Source organism: Balearica regulorum, chromosome 3 (genome assembly GCF_011004875.1).
Source record: "Balearica regulorum gibbericeps isolate bBalReg1 chromosome 3, bBalReg1.pri, whole genome shotgun sequence".
Lineage (NCBI taxonomy): Eukaryota > Metazoa > Chordata > Aves > Gruiformes > Gruidae > Balearica > Balearica regulorum.
Genome location: NC_046186.1, coordinates 114,544,969 through 114,562,748, shown reverse-complemented (window position 1 = coordinate 114,562,748; position 17,780 = coordinate 114,544,969). Strand labels below are relative to the sequence as shown.

The 17,780-nt window shown below is 46.9% G+C and overlaps 2 protein-coding genes across 11 annotated transcripts in view; both read right to left on the bottom strand.

Moving 5' to 3' along the window:
* The window catches only part of CHGB (chromogranin B), a 79,478-nt gene that overhangs the window by 22,090 nt on the left and 39,608 nt on the right, over positions 1–17,780 (bottom strand). Inside the window, exons 2-3 of one of the 10 annotated variants that reach the window (XM_075749624.1) lie at positions 1,239–1,338; positions 487–629 (exon numbers count right to left, since the gene is read on the bottom strand). The exons of 8 other annotated variants lie outside the window; for them this stretch is intronic. In XM_075749624.1, the coding sequence (XP_075605739.1) occupies positions 487–629; positions 1,239–1,291 (196 nt within the window). In that variant the 5' untranslated portion in view covers positions 1,292–1,338. Of the gene's footprint in view, positions 1–486; positions 630–1,238; positions 1,339–17,780 lie in introns of those variants that run through there. One more of the 10 variants, XM_075749628.1, reaches the window with a different exon arrangement.
* SHLD1 (shieldin complex subunit 1) lies at positions 12,190–15,647 on the bottom strand. Its single transcript, XM_010313692.2, has 2 exons — positions 15,473–15,647; positions 12,190–14,646 (listed from the first exon to the last, which is right to left on the bottom strand). The coding sequence occupies exons 1-2, from the start codon at positions 15,612–15,614 to the stop codon at positions 14,129–14,131; spliced, it is 660 nt and encodes a 219-aa protein (XP_010311994.2). The 5' UTR covers positions 15,615–15,647; the 3' UTR covers positions 12,190–14,128.

Below are 17,780 nucleotides of genomic sequence, written 5' to 3'. Positions count from 1 at the left end.
ATATGGAGTGACTGTCCCACTCGTATACACTGAGGACAACCCAGGACCAGGGCTGTCAAGTGCCTGCTGCACTTAAACTCTGAACAAGAAGCATCTGCATTTTATCAGCTTAATTTCTTTCTCTTCGTGGCAGGCTGGGTGCTGACGCCATGTCCTCTCATCGAGCGCTCGCACCACAGTGGCACCCTGTGGTAGCGGGAACAGGAGGAAGCACCCCAGAAATCAGTCTGATCCTTGTCCAGCGCACTGCTGTGTTTTGAGCCTAATCCACTGCAGCCTCTGGAAAGACTACCCAGCCTTCAAAAAGCCTTTAACCACACTCTGTGTTTCCTCATCCCAGAAGATTTTTTTTCTGTTCAATAATTCACATGCAACAAGTTTATTCTTGAACACCAGACAACCAGCATTAACAATCATGGAGACAAAACCCCAGACGTAGGGTTTGTTTACACACACACGCTTCTCATCGCTCCATGTGGTACTCACCTTGTGGGCACCTCTTTCTGCTTCCAGCACCAACACGTCTCAAAACTAAGACTGTCCTTTCCTTACCAAAGTGAGAACTCAGATCACAAAAAAAGCCATCCCAAAATACAAAACAAAGCAACTCCCCTGTAGATCCAGCCATCCTGTGGAGGGAAGAAGTGCTTTAAGAACATGTAGGCAGTTATCCTACAGCTGCCTTTGGCTGTGTCCTGACTCTCTTGGCCTGCAGTCCATGCCCAGAGCAGTAATGGTCCCTCAGGGACCCCCCAAACCCAGGGAGGATGAGGGGATAAGGAAATGAAAACACACCAGCCTCACAGAGCACATCCTGAGTTGCTTCTTGAACAAGGGAGCCTGGATCACAGACACAAAACTATATTATTCCAACCTCTAACTGCAGCCTTTCTAGGGGAGTTGCTGTTAGGCAAAGATGTGGGTGTAAATCTCATTCCTTCTTCAAAGTTCTCAACTACCCAAAACAAGCCGCTGCAAACTCAGAACAAAGCAATTTGTTAAATTCACACTGAAAACATGTTGTAGGGCATAGTACTGATCTCCCCTATTCTCACCTCAGTATCCTTAGTCACAGAATCATCCTGTTTCTCTGGTGGGACATGCTGATTTTAGTACCCATTTAGCAGAATACCTTGCCCATGTGCTGCATCTTACCCAGAAATACCGTCATTACAGCTAACGCTGAACAGCCTTACCAGCCCTGAGGTTGACCAACATTTCCCATCACAAGAACTTACCTTCTAGCATGTGTGCAACTTTGTTCAGCTTGAACTGAGGTGAGATTTTCCATGCCAGATGTTCTTTCATTACAAAACTTTCCCTCTTAATTCACAGCACCTGCAAATAAATAGGCCATTGCAAACGCAATTTAAATAAAGGTTTGACCTTTCAGCCATGAGTTTCCTGGCTTTGGTTAGCTCCAGCTACTGTCTTAATCACATCTTATTATTTCATGCTCTGTGTGCTATGTGCCAGTTTTTACTTTTAAGGAAGAAATGCTGGCATATGTTGTTGGCTAATAGATGTGTGGAGAAAAATAGTCATTAGGGAAAGCCTACAGAACAGGGTATTTTTAAAATGAACTTTTGTGTTGTGGGAAAACAAATGCCCCACGCAAAATCACCTACGCTCAATAATGAAATAGACACATTTATATAGGATGTATACTGCCTGTTGTACACCGATTTTAGCGACCATATGTCCCAATGTACCCATGCATACCAAAACACCTCAAACTCCTGGGGAAAGATCCTCTGCTGATGTAAAAGGCCCTGGCTCTATTCATAGGCTAGGAGCTACTTCACTGATGCCTGCTGAGGATCTGCTCCAGCACCTGCCTGCCGCAGAAGCTCAGCTCTCTTCCTGGCTGCCTTTCGGCTCCAGCATCAGTCAGGTCGTTGGCATGAATCAGTGCCTCCCACTAGCAGCTGCGTGGGAGGGAAAAATAAAATTCTGTCAGAGTAAGCATTGGTGAGGCCATCGATACCAAATATCCTGGAAGAGCTCTGAGCTGAGGAAAGTGGGAAACGACTTAATAGCAGGAGGATTCATCAAGGATGACAAAACAGTTTGGATCAGGCATTTATATAAGGTTCATTGTGGGAATAGAGAGGCAGCGCTCACTGGCTGCCAGACTTAGTCCAAAAACGAGCCCCAAGGCAACCCAGGTGGCTGGTGCGCATGGGCAGGGAGGTTTGTGCCTGCAGCAGCGTGAGTCACCCCTCTGAGACACTGAGGAATGCTGGTCCAGCTCAGCTGGTAAATATACAAGCCAAAGTGCACACATCTCTAACGAGAGCACTCCCCAGGACCTCAGGCGGGCTTTGGATCTGGGCTGCACAGCAGGGAAACCCCTCAGGCACTGGCTGTCAAGTCCTCACCATGTCCTATGTTCATCCTACTTGACAATGACAAATCAACTTTGGCCTTGCTTCTTATGCCCTATGGGGCTGATGCTATTCCCCATCTTTTACTTCACTTACACATTTCACTTGAAGATCTTGTGGGATCTTGTATACACACAACCCTGAAGGGTGTTGTGGGTTTTAGGTGTTGTCTTAACCCAGGCTTGGAGCACTGCTCCTCTGCTGTGAGCAGGGACACCTTCTTGAACAAGCAGAAGATAAAAAAAAACCCCTTGGACTTACTCTGCAGTAGAAGGCATCAAATGCCTTTGCAAAAGCAGCCTCCACACACTACCACAGCAGGGGACGAACAGAGGTGTCTGTGGGCTTGTGGGCAGCCCAAAGCTCAGGCATGGCTTCCTAGGAATAGCCCAGAGATGGCACGGGGCACACAGCTGCAGGGGCTCACATTGGGGAACAGAGGGGAGGTGGCTGGAGGGAACGTGGGCTGTGGAGGGGACACCTTTGCTGCTTCAGGCAGGGTCACTACAACAAGGGAGGAAACAAACGTGACTTGCGCATGTGCAACCTTCGTAACAGGAATCAAGAATCCCTGCTCTCCCTTCAGTGCAAATTGCCAGAGCCGCAGCAGCATGATTTAGGGAAAGTTGGGAAAATTTGCTCCTACAGCTCTTGAAGCGGGCAGGAAGCAGAGGGCAGGAGGGCACTGAGAGCACCTGGGATCATGCAGGTGAGTGACAAGTCGCGCTTGGCCTAGAGCAAGGGAAAAACAAAAACTCAGAGGGATATTTCCTACTGCACAAATCTGCCACCTGCAAGCAACCCTACCCAGAGCGTGCACACAGCACAGGCAACAACTGGCAGGGGAGTTTCAAGGAGACTATAAATTCAGGTGTATTTTTTTCCCAGTGGCTAAATGTTCTGTGGTTACAGCTAAGTCTGCTATTGAAAGCTGAACCAAAGAAGCCCAGCTGTCTACCGAGCTCACGGTGGTGGAGCACGTTCAGGTACAAAGTGGTCCAGCATTGCCTGGTTCCATGCCTCCAGGGAAACAGGTTATTTCCTGCCTTAAATAATGCAGTGGAGAAAAAAATAAAATGATGGGGTGGGTCACAGAAGCAAACAAAGTCAAGGGAGAGAAACCAGCAGCAAAGGGCCTCTGAGAAGACAACAATTTGTGCTTTGCCGAGTGCTGAAACCATGGAAGCATCAAAGCTAAGTCAAGTGCAAGCCAGGCAAGGAGGAAAGCACTTCATCCCCTCAAAAGGAAATGCAGTTTCTCAGAGGTTATTGCATAGGCTGGGGAGAAATGTACAGAACATGGGACGTTTCCATGAGGGCCTCATACCACTCTTGGTACTTAAACATCCAGAAAAAAACTCTGTTCTTTACCTGGAAGGAGCCATCATCTATCCACCTATGGATGGCCACACTTCCAGGCCACTATTTCAGGCCTTCTGAGGACAGCTAAGCAGAGTCAGATCAAAACTAATGAGCCTCTGACTGTGCTTCTGTGGCTTCTTCCAGTCCCAGAAGGCAAAAATAAAAAAAAAAACACCCCAAAGGCAACAGGGCTGAAAATTCTTGAAATACTTGAAAATCAGGGAATATCAACATGACAGGAGAAGGCAGATATTTCACATAGTAACAGATACCTAGATAGTGTAAACTCGACAGTGTATCAGGGGTCATGGCAGCAAAGCTGGGACATGAACATTGGGACCAAACGTGTCCAAAGGCAGGGACATTTGCATGGGAGTGTTCATCCTTTTCTGTATTTAGGGATAGGGCAGAGGGGGACATAGGTCACTTCAAAAGCATTGGGCTTTGGAGTAAGAGCATGGGTTTCCAAAGAAACCAAATACAGTTAAGAAAAAAAACCCCAACATCTTCTCTAGATGTCCTGGTTCTGGCAAGGATAGAGTTAATTTCACAAGGAGCCAGGACAGGTGAGCCAAGCTGGCCAGGGGCTATTCCATACCATGTGACGGTCCCAGAACCACACCAAAACGGCACCGAGTGTCTGGTCGGTGGTGGTGGGTTGTTGGATCAGTAAATTGTTCTCTGTTATCACCCATTGTTAATATCTGTTATCAGTACTATTGTTGATTGTTTTCCCTCTCCCTTGCTGTCCCAGTAAACTGCCCTTATCCCAACCCTCAAGGCTTTGCCGTTGTTTTTCTGTTCTCCTCCCCATCCCACTGGGGGAGGGGTGAGCGAGCGGCCGCGTGGTGCTCTGCTGCCGGCTGGGCCTAAACCACGTCATTAGACAAGACCTGCATCAAATTTATCACCTGCTCCAGAGGCGTGTATTCCAAGGGGCTCTATCTTTGCCCTTCCTTCTGTCTCAGTGCATGACACACATCTATTTTTGGCAGATTTATTGGCATGAGCCAAGTATTGTACCTGGAATTGAGCAGTGTGCAGAACTGCAGGCGCTCCTGACCGTGAGAGGCACAAACTTTTCAAGAGACTGTGCTTCAGTAGCATAGAGCTTACCACGTCCTCTGTGAGATGCCAGCCAAGATTTGTAGATGTGAGTCATAATCCCAATATTTCAGCTGTATCCAGTCTGTTCTGCCTACGTTGGTTTTTAAAATTGAACAGTTTCCTGTTCTCCTCTGCCGGTATTTATCTTCATGCTCTTTCAGCAGTACCTGTTCTCTATTTCGTCATTACTTGCATCTCATTTCCTAAAGGGCTGAAGAGTAATGAGTCCTCTTATCACTTTTCTTGCTGCATCAGAAATTTCTAATAAGCGTGCATGTTAAAGGCAGTGGCTATACGGCCCCAAGAGCCCAGAGGAGCTGAAGCAGAAGCATGACCTCACCGGAGACACCTCGCCTCCTCTCTGGCCTTCTGTGTGTAGAGAAGCTGCATGATCTCCCCACAGCAGGACCCCAGCTTAACTTCCTGCATGGACACACACCTTCCAAACTAATTGGCTCATTCTGCCATCACTTAAAACCCTTAAAGCAAAACAACAGCTATTCCCTTGAATGTTTTATAAATCTAATTCGAAGAGCAGATAAAAAGATGGCAACGCAGTTTTTTTCATGCCTCAGGAGGAGAACCCTGCATGCACCCTTTCTCCTCACAGCCCCAAAGAGGGGCTCCAGGCAGATACCTCACATTTGTTATGGGTGAGGAAGACCACATCTAGCTCTAGGGCTGATATAGGGTCAGACCATAGTCCATTAGGGCTTCTTTTCTCTTCCATCAAAACCCAGCAGGTATTTCTCAAACCTCAGTAACAGCAGGACTCTCCTAAAAGAACAGGAAACTCATATTTTGCTCCAGCTTTCTTTGTGGAAATTGTATGGGTTTGGCTTTTTTTTTTTTTTTTTTTTAAAAATATCTGAATAGGAGACCAGGTGGTTTTAGAGCTAACACAAAGCACAGACCAATTCATCACCAAACCCAATACAGCAACTGAAGAGATTCAGATGCAGTCCTCTGACTTCTCCAGCTCTCTCTTTCTGGGAGGTTATTTCCCTTAAAATGGCAGTTAAAAGTTTTGCACAGCAACTCATATTTAACTGTGTGGAACAGCATAAACACTGGCAAAAAATTATAAGCAACAACATCTGATTCACATTGAAGATCTTCCTCCCTGTACATCCTTAGCAATAGCTCCCTACATCCATCAGCATTAATGCCCTTGTAGCTGTGACAGACCTGTAGCAATGCGAGCTGGCAGGGAGGGGCTCATACTGTTACTGTAATTATTGACAGCACACTCACGAGCACATTTGTTTTTTCCAGCTGTATCTATTGTTGAAGCAGTTGGTATTACCTTTTTCCATAATTTTTGCCTGCAGGATGCTTTTCTCTGGATTCTGACAGACCAGCACCTGCAGATATATTTACTACTACAGAAATTATGCTGGATCTTCATCTCAACTCCTTTTTTTCCCCTAGCACCATTAACTTGAGTAGCTGGGGGAGCAGTTGAGGGTCTGCTCCAATATTTTGTGTGCCCTCCAGCATGTGTACAACACCCCTGCCATAAAAGCAAGCAAGCAACACATGAAGCAGAACCAGGAAGAAACCACATGTAACAGTTTCATGATGATTCAAGGACAGCAACCTAAACCTAGATAGTCCCAGTATAAATCTATTTGCAAAGAGAGGTTGCACCAAGTCCAAAGATCTTTGCCACAGTTTGCAGCCAGCTGAGCCAGCAGGGCCTCTTCCTGGTCTGGCTAAAGTCAACAGCCAAATTTCCATTGCCTTTGCTGGAAACACCTGCAGAGCACAGCAGCTGTGCCAATCTGCCACAGGCAGTAAGGCAGGAATAGCAGCCTCACGTGAAACTGCAGCAAGGAATCTGACGTGCATGAAAAACAAACACCCGTGCTGCGATCTGGCCAGTGTGGAAACGGAACAGATGAGAGGTCTCAGCAGCTGGGCTAGCAGGGTAAGAGCTATCTCCAAACTGAAATGCTGAAGATCATATGCTAAATCTGGTGTGGCTGTACTAGAGTAACTGCATTAGCTAGGAACCTTGATGTCAATCCCAACTGTCCTTTCCTCTTTCTTCTTTGCCTATATGCTGTCACCTTCTGTACATTCTTTCCTCTTGCTCTCCATGCTTCCTTGAACATGTCCACACTGGAGAATGAATAGCTTCCCCAGTCAGCAAGCAACATCACCACAGCAAACCACTCCTTCAGTGTCAATCCAATGGGTGGAAAACATGCACAAAGGCACACATCTTCCTGGCAGAGGGAGTAAAGCAGCAAAGAAGCCACGGAGCCAGGAGATAGGAGGCCTCCAAGGGAAGACCTTAGGTGGCTGTGTTCATTGCTCTGTTGCTGACTCACATCAGGCTCTTTGGGCTCTGAGAGATCCGTTTCATTTTAAAGGGAAAACTCTGCCAGGGATCTCATTAGTACCATAGAATCATAGAATGGTTTGGGTTGGAAGGGACCTCAAAGATCATCTTGTTCCAAGCCCCCTGCCATGGGCAGGGACACCCTCCACTAGACCACGATGCCCAAAGCGTCATCCAACCTGGTCTTAAACACTTCCAGGAGTGGGGCCTCCACAACCTCTCTGGGCAACCTGTTCCAGTGCCTCACCACTCTAACGCTAAAGAATTTCCTTCTAACATCTAATCTAAATCAACACTCCTTCAGCTTGAACCCATTACCCCTTGTCCTGTCACTACACTCCCTGATAAACAGTCCCTCCCTGCCTTTCCTGTAGGCCCCCTTTAGGTACTGGAAGGCCACTCATCACTGTTCTCCACTTGGACATTGAGCTGCTGACCACAACTCTTTGAGTGCCACCATCCAGCCAATTGCTTATCCACCGAGTGGTCCATCGATCAAATCCATGTCTCTCCAATTTAGAGACAAGGATGTCATGCAGGACAGCCTCAAATGCTTTGCACAAGTCCAGGTAGATAACGTCTGTCACTCTTCCCATGTCCACCAATGCTGTAACCCCACCATAGAAGGTCACCAAATTTGTTAGGCATGATTTGCCCTTAGTGAAGCCATGTTGGCTGTCATCAATCACCTCCTTATTTTCCATGTGCCAGAGCATAGTTTCCAGGAGGATCTACTCCATGATCTTGCCAGGCACAAATGTGAGACTGACTGGCCTGTAGTTCCCTGGGTCTTCCTTTTTTCCCTTCTTAAAAATGGGGGTTATGTTTCCCCTTTTCCAGTCAGTGGGAACTTTGCTGGACTGCCAGGACTTCTCAAATATGATGGAGAGTGGCTTGGCCACTTCATCCACCAGTTCCCTCAGGACCCATGGATGCATCTCATGAGGTCCCATGGACTTCAGTCCATGCCAGTAAAGACTGAGGCAAAAAAGTTGTTGAGTACCTCAGCCTTCTCCATATCCTGGGTAACCAGGTTGCCTGTTTCATTCCAGAGGGGACCCACATTTTCCCTAGTCTTCCTTTTATCACTGACATACCCATAGAAACATCCCTGGCAATATTTAATTCTATCAGGGCTTTAGCTTTCTTCACCTGATCCCTGGCTGCTCAGACAGTTTCTCTGTATTCCTTTCTGGCTACTTGCCCTTGCTTCCACCCTCTGTAGGCTTCCTTTTTTTGTTTGGCTTTGCCAAGGAGCTCCTTGTTCATTCATCCAGGCCTCTTGGTGTTTTTGCCTGACGTCCTCTTTGTTGGGATGCATCGTTCCTGAGCTTGGAGGAAGTGATCCTTGAATATTAGCCAGCTGACTTGAGCTCCTCTTCCTCCAGGGCTTTGTCCCATGGCACTCTACCAAGCAGATCCCTGAAGAGGCCGAAGTCTGTTCTGCTGAAGGCCAGGGTAATGAGCTTGCTGTGTGCCCTCCTCACTGCCCTGAGAATCTTGAACTCCACCATTTTGTGGTCACTGCTGCCCAAGGCTTCCCTTGAGGTTCACATCCCTTACCAGCCCCTCCTTGTTGGTGAGAACAAGGTCCAGCATGGCACCTCTCCTCATTGGCTCCTCTATCACCTGGAGGAGGAAGTTATCATCAATGCATTCCAGGAACTTCCTGGATTGCTTGTGCCCTGCTGCGTTGCCCCTCCAACAGATATCGGGGTGATTGAATTCCCCCATAAGGACCAGGGCTTGTGAACATGAGGCTGCTCCCATCTGTCTACAGAGGGCCTCATCTGCTTAGTCTCTCTGGTCAGGTGGCCTGTAGCAGACTCCTGCTATGATGTGTCTTGCCCCTGCCCTCCCTTTAATCCTGACCCATAGGCTCTCAGTGGGCTCCTCATCCAGCCCCAGGTGGAGCTCCATGCACTCCAGCTGGTCATTGACATAAAGGGTGACACCCCCTCCTCATCTGCCCTGCCTGTCCTTCCTAAAGAGCCTGTACCCTTCCATCCCAACACTCCAGTCATAGGAGCTATCCCACCACTTCTCTGTGATGCCAATAAGGTGATAGCCCTGCAGGTGTGCATGTCTCCAGCTCCTCTTGTTTGTTCCCATGCTCCGTGTGTTTGCACAAAGGCATTTCAGTTGTGCCCTCGATGAGGCTGACTTACTGGCTGGAGCTCCTTTGACATATTTTCCCAGTGTTTCCCTGTTGGTTCCTGTTGCCTCTGGAGCCCCTGGCTTGTCTCCTCTAGGCTTCAAGCATGCTGCAATGTGTGAGATGTGGCCATCCCCCTCCCTGCCTAGTTTAAAGCTCTGTCGATGAGCCCCACTAGTTCCTGGGCAAAGATCCTTTTTCCCCTTTGAGAGAGGTGAATCCTATCAGAGCTCATCAAGTCTGGTTCTGTGTAGGCCATCCCATTGTAAAAAAAACCAAAGTTGTGGCAATGACACTAGCCACGGAGTCATGTGTTTATGGACTCTGTCCGCCTGTTCCTCCCAATGTTACTGCCCTCAACTGGAACGAGGGAGGAAAAAAATACCTGTGCTCCAAATCCCTTCAGTGATTGTCCCAAGACCCTGAAGTCCCTTTTGATTGCTTTTGCATTATGTGTCTCAGCTTTGTCCCCACCCACATGGAGAAACAGTAGTGGGTAGTAGTCAGAGGGCCATACCAGGCTGGGGGGTTTCCTCGTAATGTCCTTGACATGGGCCCCGGGGAGGCAGCAGACTTCTCTGAGGGGAGGGTCTGCCCTGCATATTGGGCCCACTGTACCCTTCAGAAGGGAGTCCCATACAACTATAACCCACCTTTTCTTCTTTGTGGGGGTGGTCATGATATGGGGTGGAGGCCTTTCTGGCCTTGGTGCTACCTCTGGTGTAGCTCAGCTATCATCCATATCCTCCTTTGAGTGGCCTTCCACAGCCAGAGCCTCGTACCTGTTGCACAGGGGCACTTGGGAAGGCGAGGTGGGCAACGAGAGTAAGTTTGCCTGCCACACCAGGTGTGGACTTCCTTCCATTTACTTCTCCCTTTTAGGCTACTGCCTTCTGCCTGACAAGGGGAGGATACAGGGTCCCCTTCACCTTGGTTTTTGTCTGTTGGTTGTCCCTGTTTCTGTCTCAGGGAGGGCAGAGCTTGGCTCCACCAGTCTATCTCTTTCTCAGCCTCTCTGATGCTCCTTAATCTTTCCACTTCTACATGTAGTTCTGCCACCAGGCTGAGCAGATCATCCACCTGGTCACACCTCACACAGCCAATCTCACTACTGCCATCCGCTATCAGTGATAGGCTCTGACACTCCCTGCAGCCTGAGAGCTGGGTGGCTGCATGTTTTCGTGGCAGCTCTGTCTGGGTTGCCACATGCCTTCTGGCAAGAACAGGTTAAAGCTTTCTGCTGAGTGAGTGCCATGGCTAAACTCCTTCCGAGGAGGTGATGACTACCAATGGAGTCACCTCTTGAGCGGGTAGAGTGACTAAGGTCTCCATGTGCACCCTCCAGCGCAACTGCCGCACCGCGCTCCGGGTCATCAGCGTTCCCTAGGCTGCTTTTTATGGCGTGGGGGGGTGGGCACCGTTGCTCTGGCAACGCCCAGGTCTCGTCAGCGGTTCCCGCGAGAGCTTCCGCCTCGTGGCGGGTCCCTTCCGCGCTCCTGGCGCTTCCATGCCTCTGGAAGGTCAGCAAAACTCCCTGCGCGCCCACGTCTCCGGACTCATCGGAGCAGCTCTCTTCGGCGACCCAGCATCCAGGAGAGCAGCTGCCCAAAAGCTCAACACGAGGAAGGTACTCACCCACCAGTGCTCCTGGGGCAGTTCCGCCCCCCCCCCCCCCCCGCCCCCGCGACAAATCCCCTTTCCTCCCTGTGTTCTCACTGTTCCTGGGGTCTGTCCTCCTCCTCTCTCCCATCACTGGCTGGACACTGTTGTTTGTGGGGGCAGCAGCTCTGGCCAAGTTCATGCCTCTACAACTGACAGCAGAAGACCATGCAGCCGTGGCTGTGTTTGCAGTGGTGGGAGGCACATTGGAGTTGTTACACAGCTGTCCCACTCTGCAATGCTGAGGACTGGTTTGACAGAGGATCGTGGCAGCCCTACACATTTTAAGCTGATGGCTTCTTGAAAGCTGTTTCCACCTTTCTGAAGACTCCATTGCAAGAAGGGAGTGAAGTAGTCTGTGAAAGGGCAGTTTAGTGGATCGAGAACACAGGCAGATTCCCTTCTGCCTGTGAGAGAAGTCCACAAAAACAAGAGGAAAAAAAACCCAATTTAGTTAATTCGAAGCAACATATCTTAGTTATAACTGCCAGTCAGCTTAAGAAATTCAAACAGACCTAAGTTTAGGCCCCATGTGCTATTGCTCACCAGAGGTAATACTTGTTAGTACAGTTTTTCTATGCAGCATCATAAAATGCCAAATAGGATTGGCATAGTACAGGGTGTTCTAAGCAATTGGTTGAGTCCTACTTGTAACACCTGGCAAAGGGGAGGAATGCATTCATCTCCCTGTGTCTTGAAGAAATCAAGGAGAGATGTTTATCAAGGAAATAAGTAATGGTTTCAGAAGACTTGGAAATATACATAGCAGGTTCCAGCACAGGTTTGTAAAAAAATTAATTAGCAGTGAGTGGGAAAAGGAGTGATGAGTGTTATTCTCTGTGCTGCAGTCTTGTTTAACTTAATAAAAGTGATTGAACTAGAAGATCCCAGTGAAACACCTTATAAATTAAGTGTTTCTCCAGAAATGGAGCTGTTCATTTCACAGCAGGAGTGATCAGGTATTCTAAACTCTATCATGTTTTGGCTCCTAACACCAGTTAGGTGTCTGGCAAGACTGTCAGCCTCCCCTAAACTTTTAGCTTGGTTTTTTATCATTAAAAATTAATGGAATTTTGGAGCCCAGTTTATCCAGCTAAGCACTGCTCTGTTTCTGTAAGCGCCTAAAATATGAAAATCTGCCATAAAATAATTAGTTTTATTCTACATTTTAATGAAAATCTAACAAAAGTTTGGAGAAGACAAAATTCAGAATTTTTCTAGGTTTCTTTGACTTGCAAGCTCTCCAAGCAAGCTGTGAAACAAAGCAAAAATTACATCAAAACAGTGGGCCTGGCAACCCTGGTAAGGACTACCACATAACTATCTTCTCCAACCCATGTGTCTCTTTTAGAGCCTGATACATCATTGAAGAACAGAACATTTATAATTACAGACAGTAAAACACAGTTTTAATGACTGACAACCTGTCCAAAGAGGGATTGGAAGCTCTGCTTGCTCCTGGTTGACCACTTCAAAGGGCTTCCACACGCACAGCAGAGGGGCCTGAATTGCAGCCCCGTGTGACAGCAACCCCCTTCCCACCACAGCTTCAGCAGTGGGAGCCCAGTCCTGCATCTCTCATGCAGCTATTTTCCTTGGGATTCACCCCCAGTTTCCACAAGCACAAAGCAAAGGAGAATTATGCCTGCCAAATTCCTAGCGATGCATCAGACCCAGAGCACTTCAAATTCCCTATAGGTAGCAGTAACCTAAACAAACTACTGGGAATTAGTCCTTCAGGTCACCTCTTAATGTCATAGGGCAAGTGATAATCACCACAACTCAAGCTGGGCAACCAGTGAGTGCATTGGGCCAGTTCCCACTGTAGCTAGTGGTGATCTTGCCAAATAAAACCAGGGCAAGAAAGTTCTGGGTATAAACAGCAGCAGAGCTTTTCAGAAGAATTAAACCTTTGCTGTAACCAACCAATGCCAGATGATCTTTGCTGGAGAGCAACCACTTCCATGGTTCAAACATCTCACAGAACATTTTACTTCATACATCAACACACCAGTAAAGTAATCACAAGGTCTTGTGCAGTGCTAACAAAGATGATGGAGTGTACTCAAGCAATAAGCATTGGCTTCCTCTTTGTGAAAGCTCTGGGCTCAGACCCCAAGATAGCAGAAATCAACAGGGACTACTGGATAGAGAGAGAGCTAGAGAAAACAGCATTGCCCCTACAGAATCAACAAAGCAACCCGCAGTCTTGGGCATGCAGAGATGTGAGCTCTGCTTTTCCTAGATACTGTGCATCTTACAGCAGGCAGCTACCAGAGCAGCTGGCACCAACTCTGCAGCTTCTCTATGGATGCTTCTGCAGAGCCCTTACTCATTAATCTATTTCAGCTTGTTCTTAAAACAGCTCATACACATAGGAAAAAATCCCCAGTTTGCTCAGCTGGTGCATTTGAAGTGTTAGAAACATCACTGAGGCGATAAAGCTTTTCCTTCTCTTTTTTTATCCCTTCTGTTAAAAAAAAAAAACACCCACCCAATCAGAAGCTGTATTTCTTCTCTCTCTCATGCACACAAACACTTTTTCTGTTGAAAAAGCTCACCTGCACTGCAATCATGATTGGTGGGATCATATGTCTGTAGGTAAACACACACAGCTATCAGGCACCCCTGACAGGTGTTACACATAGGTGTTACAGTATCAGTCAAGTTCAGAACAAAATCTTAAGTTTCCTCCCTAGGTCTGGGGCACACTGTGCCAAGCTTGTTCAATCACTCTGTTATAGTCAACAGCACTTGGACATCCATGCCTACACAGGGGCTGAATTTGGGCTGTGCCACTGTTCAGCTGGAGTAGGGATATAAGTCAATTTAAAAGCCTGGTACATAGAAATCATCATGTTTGATGTCCCAAAACAGACACCCACTCCGATTAGTCAACACATCCCAAGCAGTTACAGGGAGACCACGCTCCTTATGTGATGCTGCCCTATAGAGGCAAGGTGGCAAGGTCTGCTCCAGATGAATCCCTCCATGGAACACATGGTGTTGAAGGTGGTGCTAAGAGGACCACCAAGAGGACTTTTCAAAGAAAGTTGCCTCTTTTTAGCGTGAAAGCAAAGCTCCAACGACAGAAACAAACCAGTGTCTTGCTCATTTCTCATGTGACACGTCAGGGCTATGTTCTGTACGTGTTTGTTTCAAGAGGAATTGCAGGATGTCATCTGAGAGTCCGGGTGTTCTCTTTCTGTCTTCCAACATGACTTCTTCAGCTGGCTTTGAAAAACAAGCAGTAGTGGGGTGGTTTGGAAAGATCTTACATCCATCTCTGTTCAAGACCACCTGGGCCATTTGCAGGCAACGCGATGCGTATTTTGTTCCATCCTGGTTTGCTAGCTCTGAAATCTTCTGCGACAGACATCGTGATGCAGCCTCGTAGGTGGGATCTGATCTGTCTGGCCATTTTTTGCAATACATTTTGTAGAAGCCATGAAGAGATTTCCTGATGCTGGTATCTTCGGCACTAACGTGTTCATACATCCATGAGAGCGCAGAATTGTTAGGTTCAGTGGGCTCACACAGCCCTGCTTTTGGATAACATCTCATGTTTGCTCTCTCAGTGCCTCCAGCAGAAAAGCTCACAGGAACTGCAGAGGGTACATTGCTCTCTCCTGCAAGTACAAGATCAATGAAATTCATTAGTTACCAGGTCATCCCTGTGGCAACATCTTTTTTTGTCTCCTCTCACTGCAGTCTGGCAAACAGGCTCTGTGCAGGGGTGAGCTAAGTACTGCTTTAAACTTAGCTAGACTACCAGGGGGGCTTGCTGCATAGATTCATATAAGATGGGCTATATTTGGGGATCTCACAGTTGTCCCAGCCTCAACCCTCTGCAGTGACTGAACCTACTTGGTGGTACAGATCTCCTGGCTCATCTCAGTCACATTTCCAAAGAGGTGGAAATTGGGATCTGCTGCTGCTGGAGATGAGAGCTCACCCACAGGGAGGTCTAGTTTGCAGCTGAAGCAGTTCTGCCTCTGTTTTTCCCTTCATCCCTAGGTCTAATCCTTCCCTTTTAATTGTTCTCAATTTTACTCCTATAGCACAATGCGCAGTCCTGTCCTCCAGCTTTCAGCCACATCTAGTACCTCCAAACCAACGTTGACTGAATAGAATTTGGGAATGGGGCCTGCAAAAGAGGACCTTGTGCTTCCCCATGAAGTCCCATTTTTGCAACCCAGCTGCACTACGTTCTCCCCACATCCTGCAGGAATTTTTATTTATGTAAAGGCCAAGGACTCGTTCTTGGCTAGCTCTTCTCCTTCCTTGCTGACCCACATCTCTGGGTAACAGTTAGGGCTATGGTTTTCTTCTGCTCTAATGCAATCAAGGGGGATGCTTTCTACTTGCACATAATATAGCATCAGCACAGAGAGTCTTGGCAATGACGTGACCAGGATGATCACCTTCTTCTATGAAGATCCTCCATAAAGGGACCTTGAATTGGGCTCTGGTACCCAGGGAGTGCCTCTAACTGCAATGTCATCTCCAAGCCTGCTGTGCCAGCCTGTTTGCCAAGCACCTGAGTCACTGACAAGAAAATTTTCCAGGGCTCAGCCAGAGGTTGCATAGCCGTCATCTGCAAGTTACATAAGCAGGATGCAGGGAGTCAGAAAATAGCTTGGTCTTTTCTAATTCTGTGAAATATGAAGCAGAGTGCAGTCCTTCATTTTGGTAAGAGACTATGTTCAAAGGAAATCTCAGTGCAGTGGCAAAAGGCTGTTCTTTCTCGCCCAGTACACAAAGAGCTACCCTCCCCTTCCTGAGTGGTCCGAGATTCATTAAAATGAAATTAATGATGTCTTTGCAGCCATACTGTACCTTGCCTCTTTCTTCCTCTTCCTACTTTCTATCTTTGATCTTTCTTTTTAATTTTACTTCATCACTGATTCTGCAATTTTGAATGGAAGTTTTCCTCCTCTTGCAATGTGTCATTTCCAATGCAGTACAAAGAAAAGCTTAGTGGCCTTCTTTTAACATTGATATATGCCATCAGAGTAGCAAATCAGAGCTAATCAAAGAGAACAGGTCCATTTTGCCTTAGTAATCTTTCAGCCTTGGTGCCTATGCTAAGTTAGAACTGAAGCCTCATGCATCTCTGATAATTCTATCAAGTGGCACTTGGGCTCAGGCTGCTGTGGCAATTGCCAACTCCTGTGATGTGCTGTCATCTTGCTGCTTCTTACACACAGCTCACAGCTGTATTTTGTAAAAGAGCAGCAGCTGCCTTCAGCTACAAATCTCAACACCACCTGATTCAGGAAGAGCAAAATCCGTTTGGTTTCATGGTGTCAGAGGAGACCTTTGCAATGCTGTTCTGCCTTTCTCCCACAATCTTAGATTGGATATTAGGAAAAATTTCTTCACCAAAAGGGTGAAAGGGTGATCAAGCATTGGAACAGGCTGCCCAGGGAAGTGGCTGAGTCACCATCTCTGCAGGTATTTAAAAGATGCATAGATGTGGTGCTTAGGGACATGGTTTAGTGATGGACTTGCCAGTGTTAGGTTTATGGTTGGACTCGATGATCTTAAAGATAACTTTTCCAACTTAAACGATTCTCTTCTATTATAAGTGAATATGACCTATAAAGCAGCAATCCTCTGTTGAAGCACAATCCACCAAAGAAGTGACCGATAAGTATTCCAGGGTATGTTTTGGGGTTCAATTAGTCAGAAAGTATTCAATTATATTATTGGGTGAACAGTTTTCTTTCAGTTACTGATTGAAATTTATGTATATCTATTTTTCAGCACTAGGCCCTACCTTCTTAGGGGATTACTTTTCCAGCAAAGCCTTCTTAAGGCAAGACATGAAAAGTTAGACACAGAATTCCCAGAACCAATCTATATCCCACAAAGTTGCATCTTTCCTCAGCTTTCCTGACAATTTCCCAATACATTCTCAAACTATGTGCCAAGACTGATCTTTGCAAATACACTCAGCCTAAAAAGATACACTCCTCCCTAAAAGATACCAGTCAAGGTAGAGGTCCTTCCTCGACACCCTCTAAAGAGCTGATTCTGCTGTTGTAATGCACAAATCTCCTGAATGATTTATAAACCACAGGGCACAAGCTCAGCAGCTGGATGTCTGCAGGGTCCAGAGAGAGCTTCACAGGTGGGGTGCATGTACAGCACACAAGCACACCACATAGGCCAGCAAACATGCTGCTAAAGGCAAAGGCAGCATTAAACTAATCAATCCCTTTCCCTCTCCATGCACCCACACCCCTCAAGAAGGCTGGGATTCCCTGATACCACACAGCAGCATTGCTTCAAAGCTTAGACCTCTCTGGCCAGCTGTCAGCAGCAGGAAAAATGTAGTTTTGTAAACTCTTTATCCTTCCATGGCAAACGTAACAACACAGCTGTCACACACCCTTGTGTTGGTTTGACCCAATACCTATACAAGTCAATACAAAGATGAGCAAGTGAAAACTCGCACTCCATTTGCCTGTAATGGAGTTTCATCACTAAAGAATCTGGCCCAAATTATTTTTAGCAATTTTCACTCATCTATACTACCAAGCATGTGTTAAAGGAAAAAAACCCACCCAAACAAACAAACAAAAAAGCCCCAAAAACTGAAACAGGCCATTACTCATGTCTTGATTTCATTCTCACATGATGGATAATCATCAGTAAGAATGTATATTTCATCCGTGCCTCCACTCCATGCTAACTGAAGTTCTGCATTTGCAGCTTATTAGTAAAAGACCTGGGGACTGATAAAAGGATATTCTTT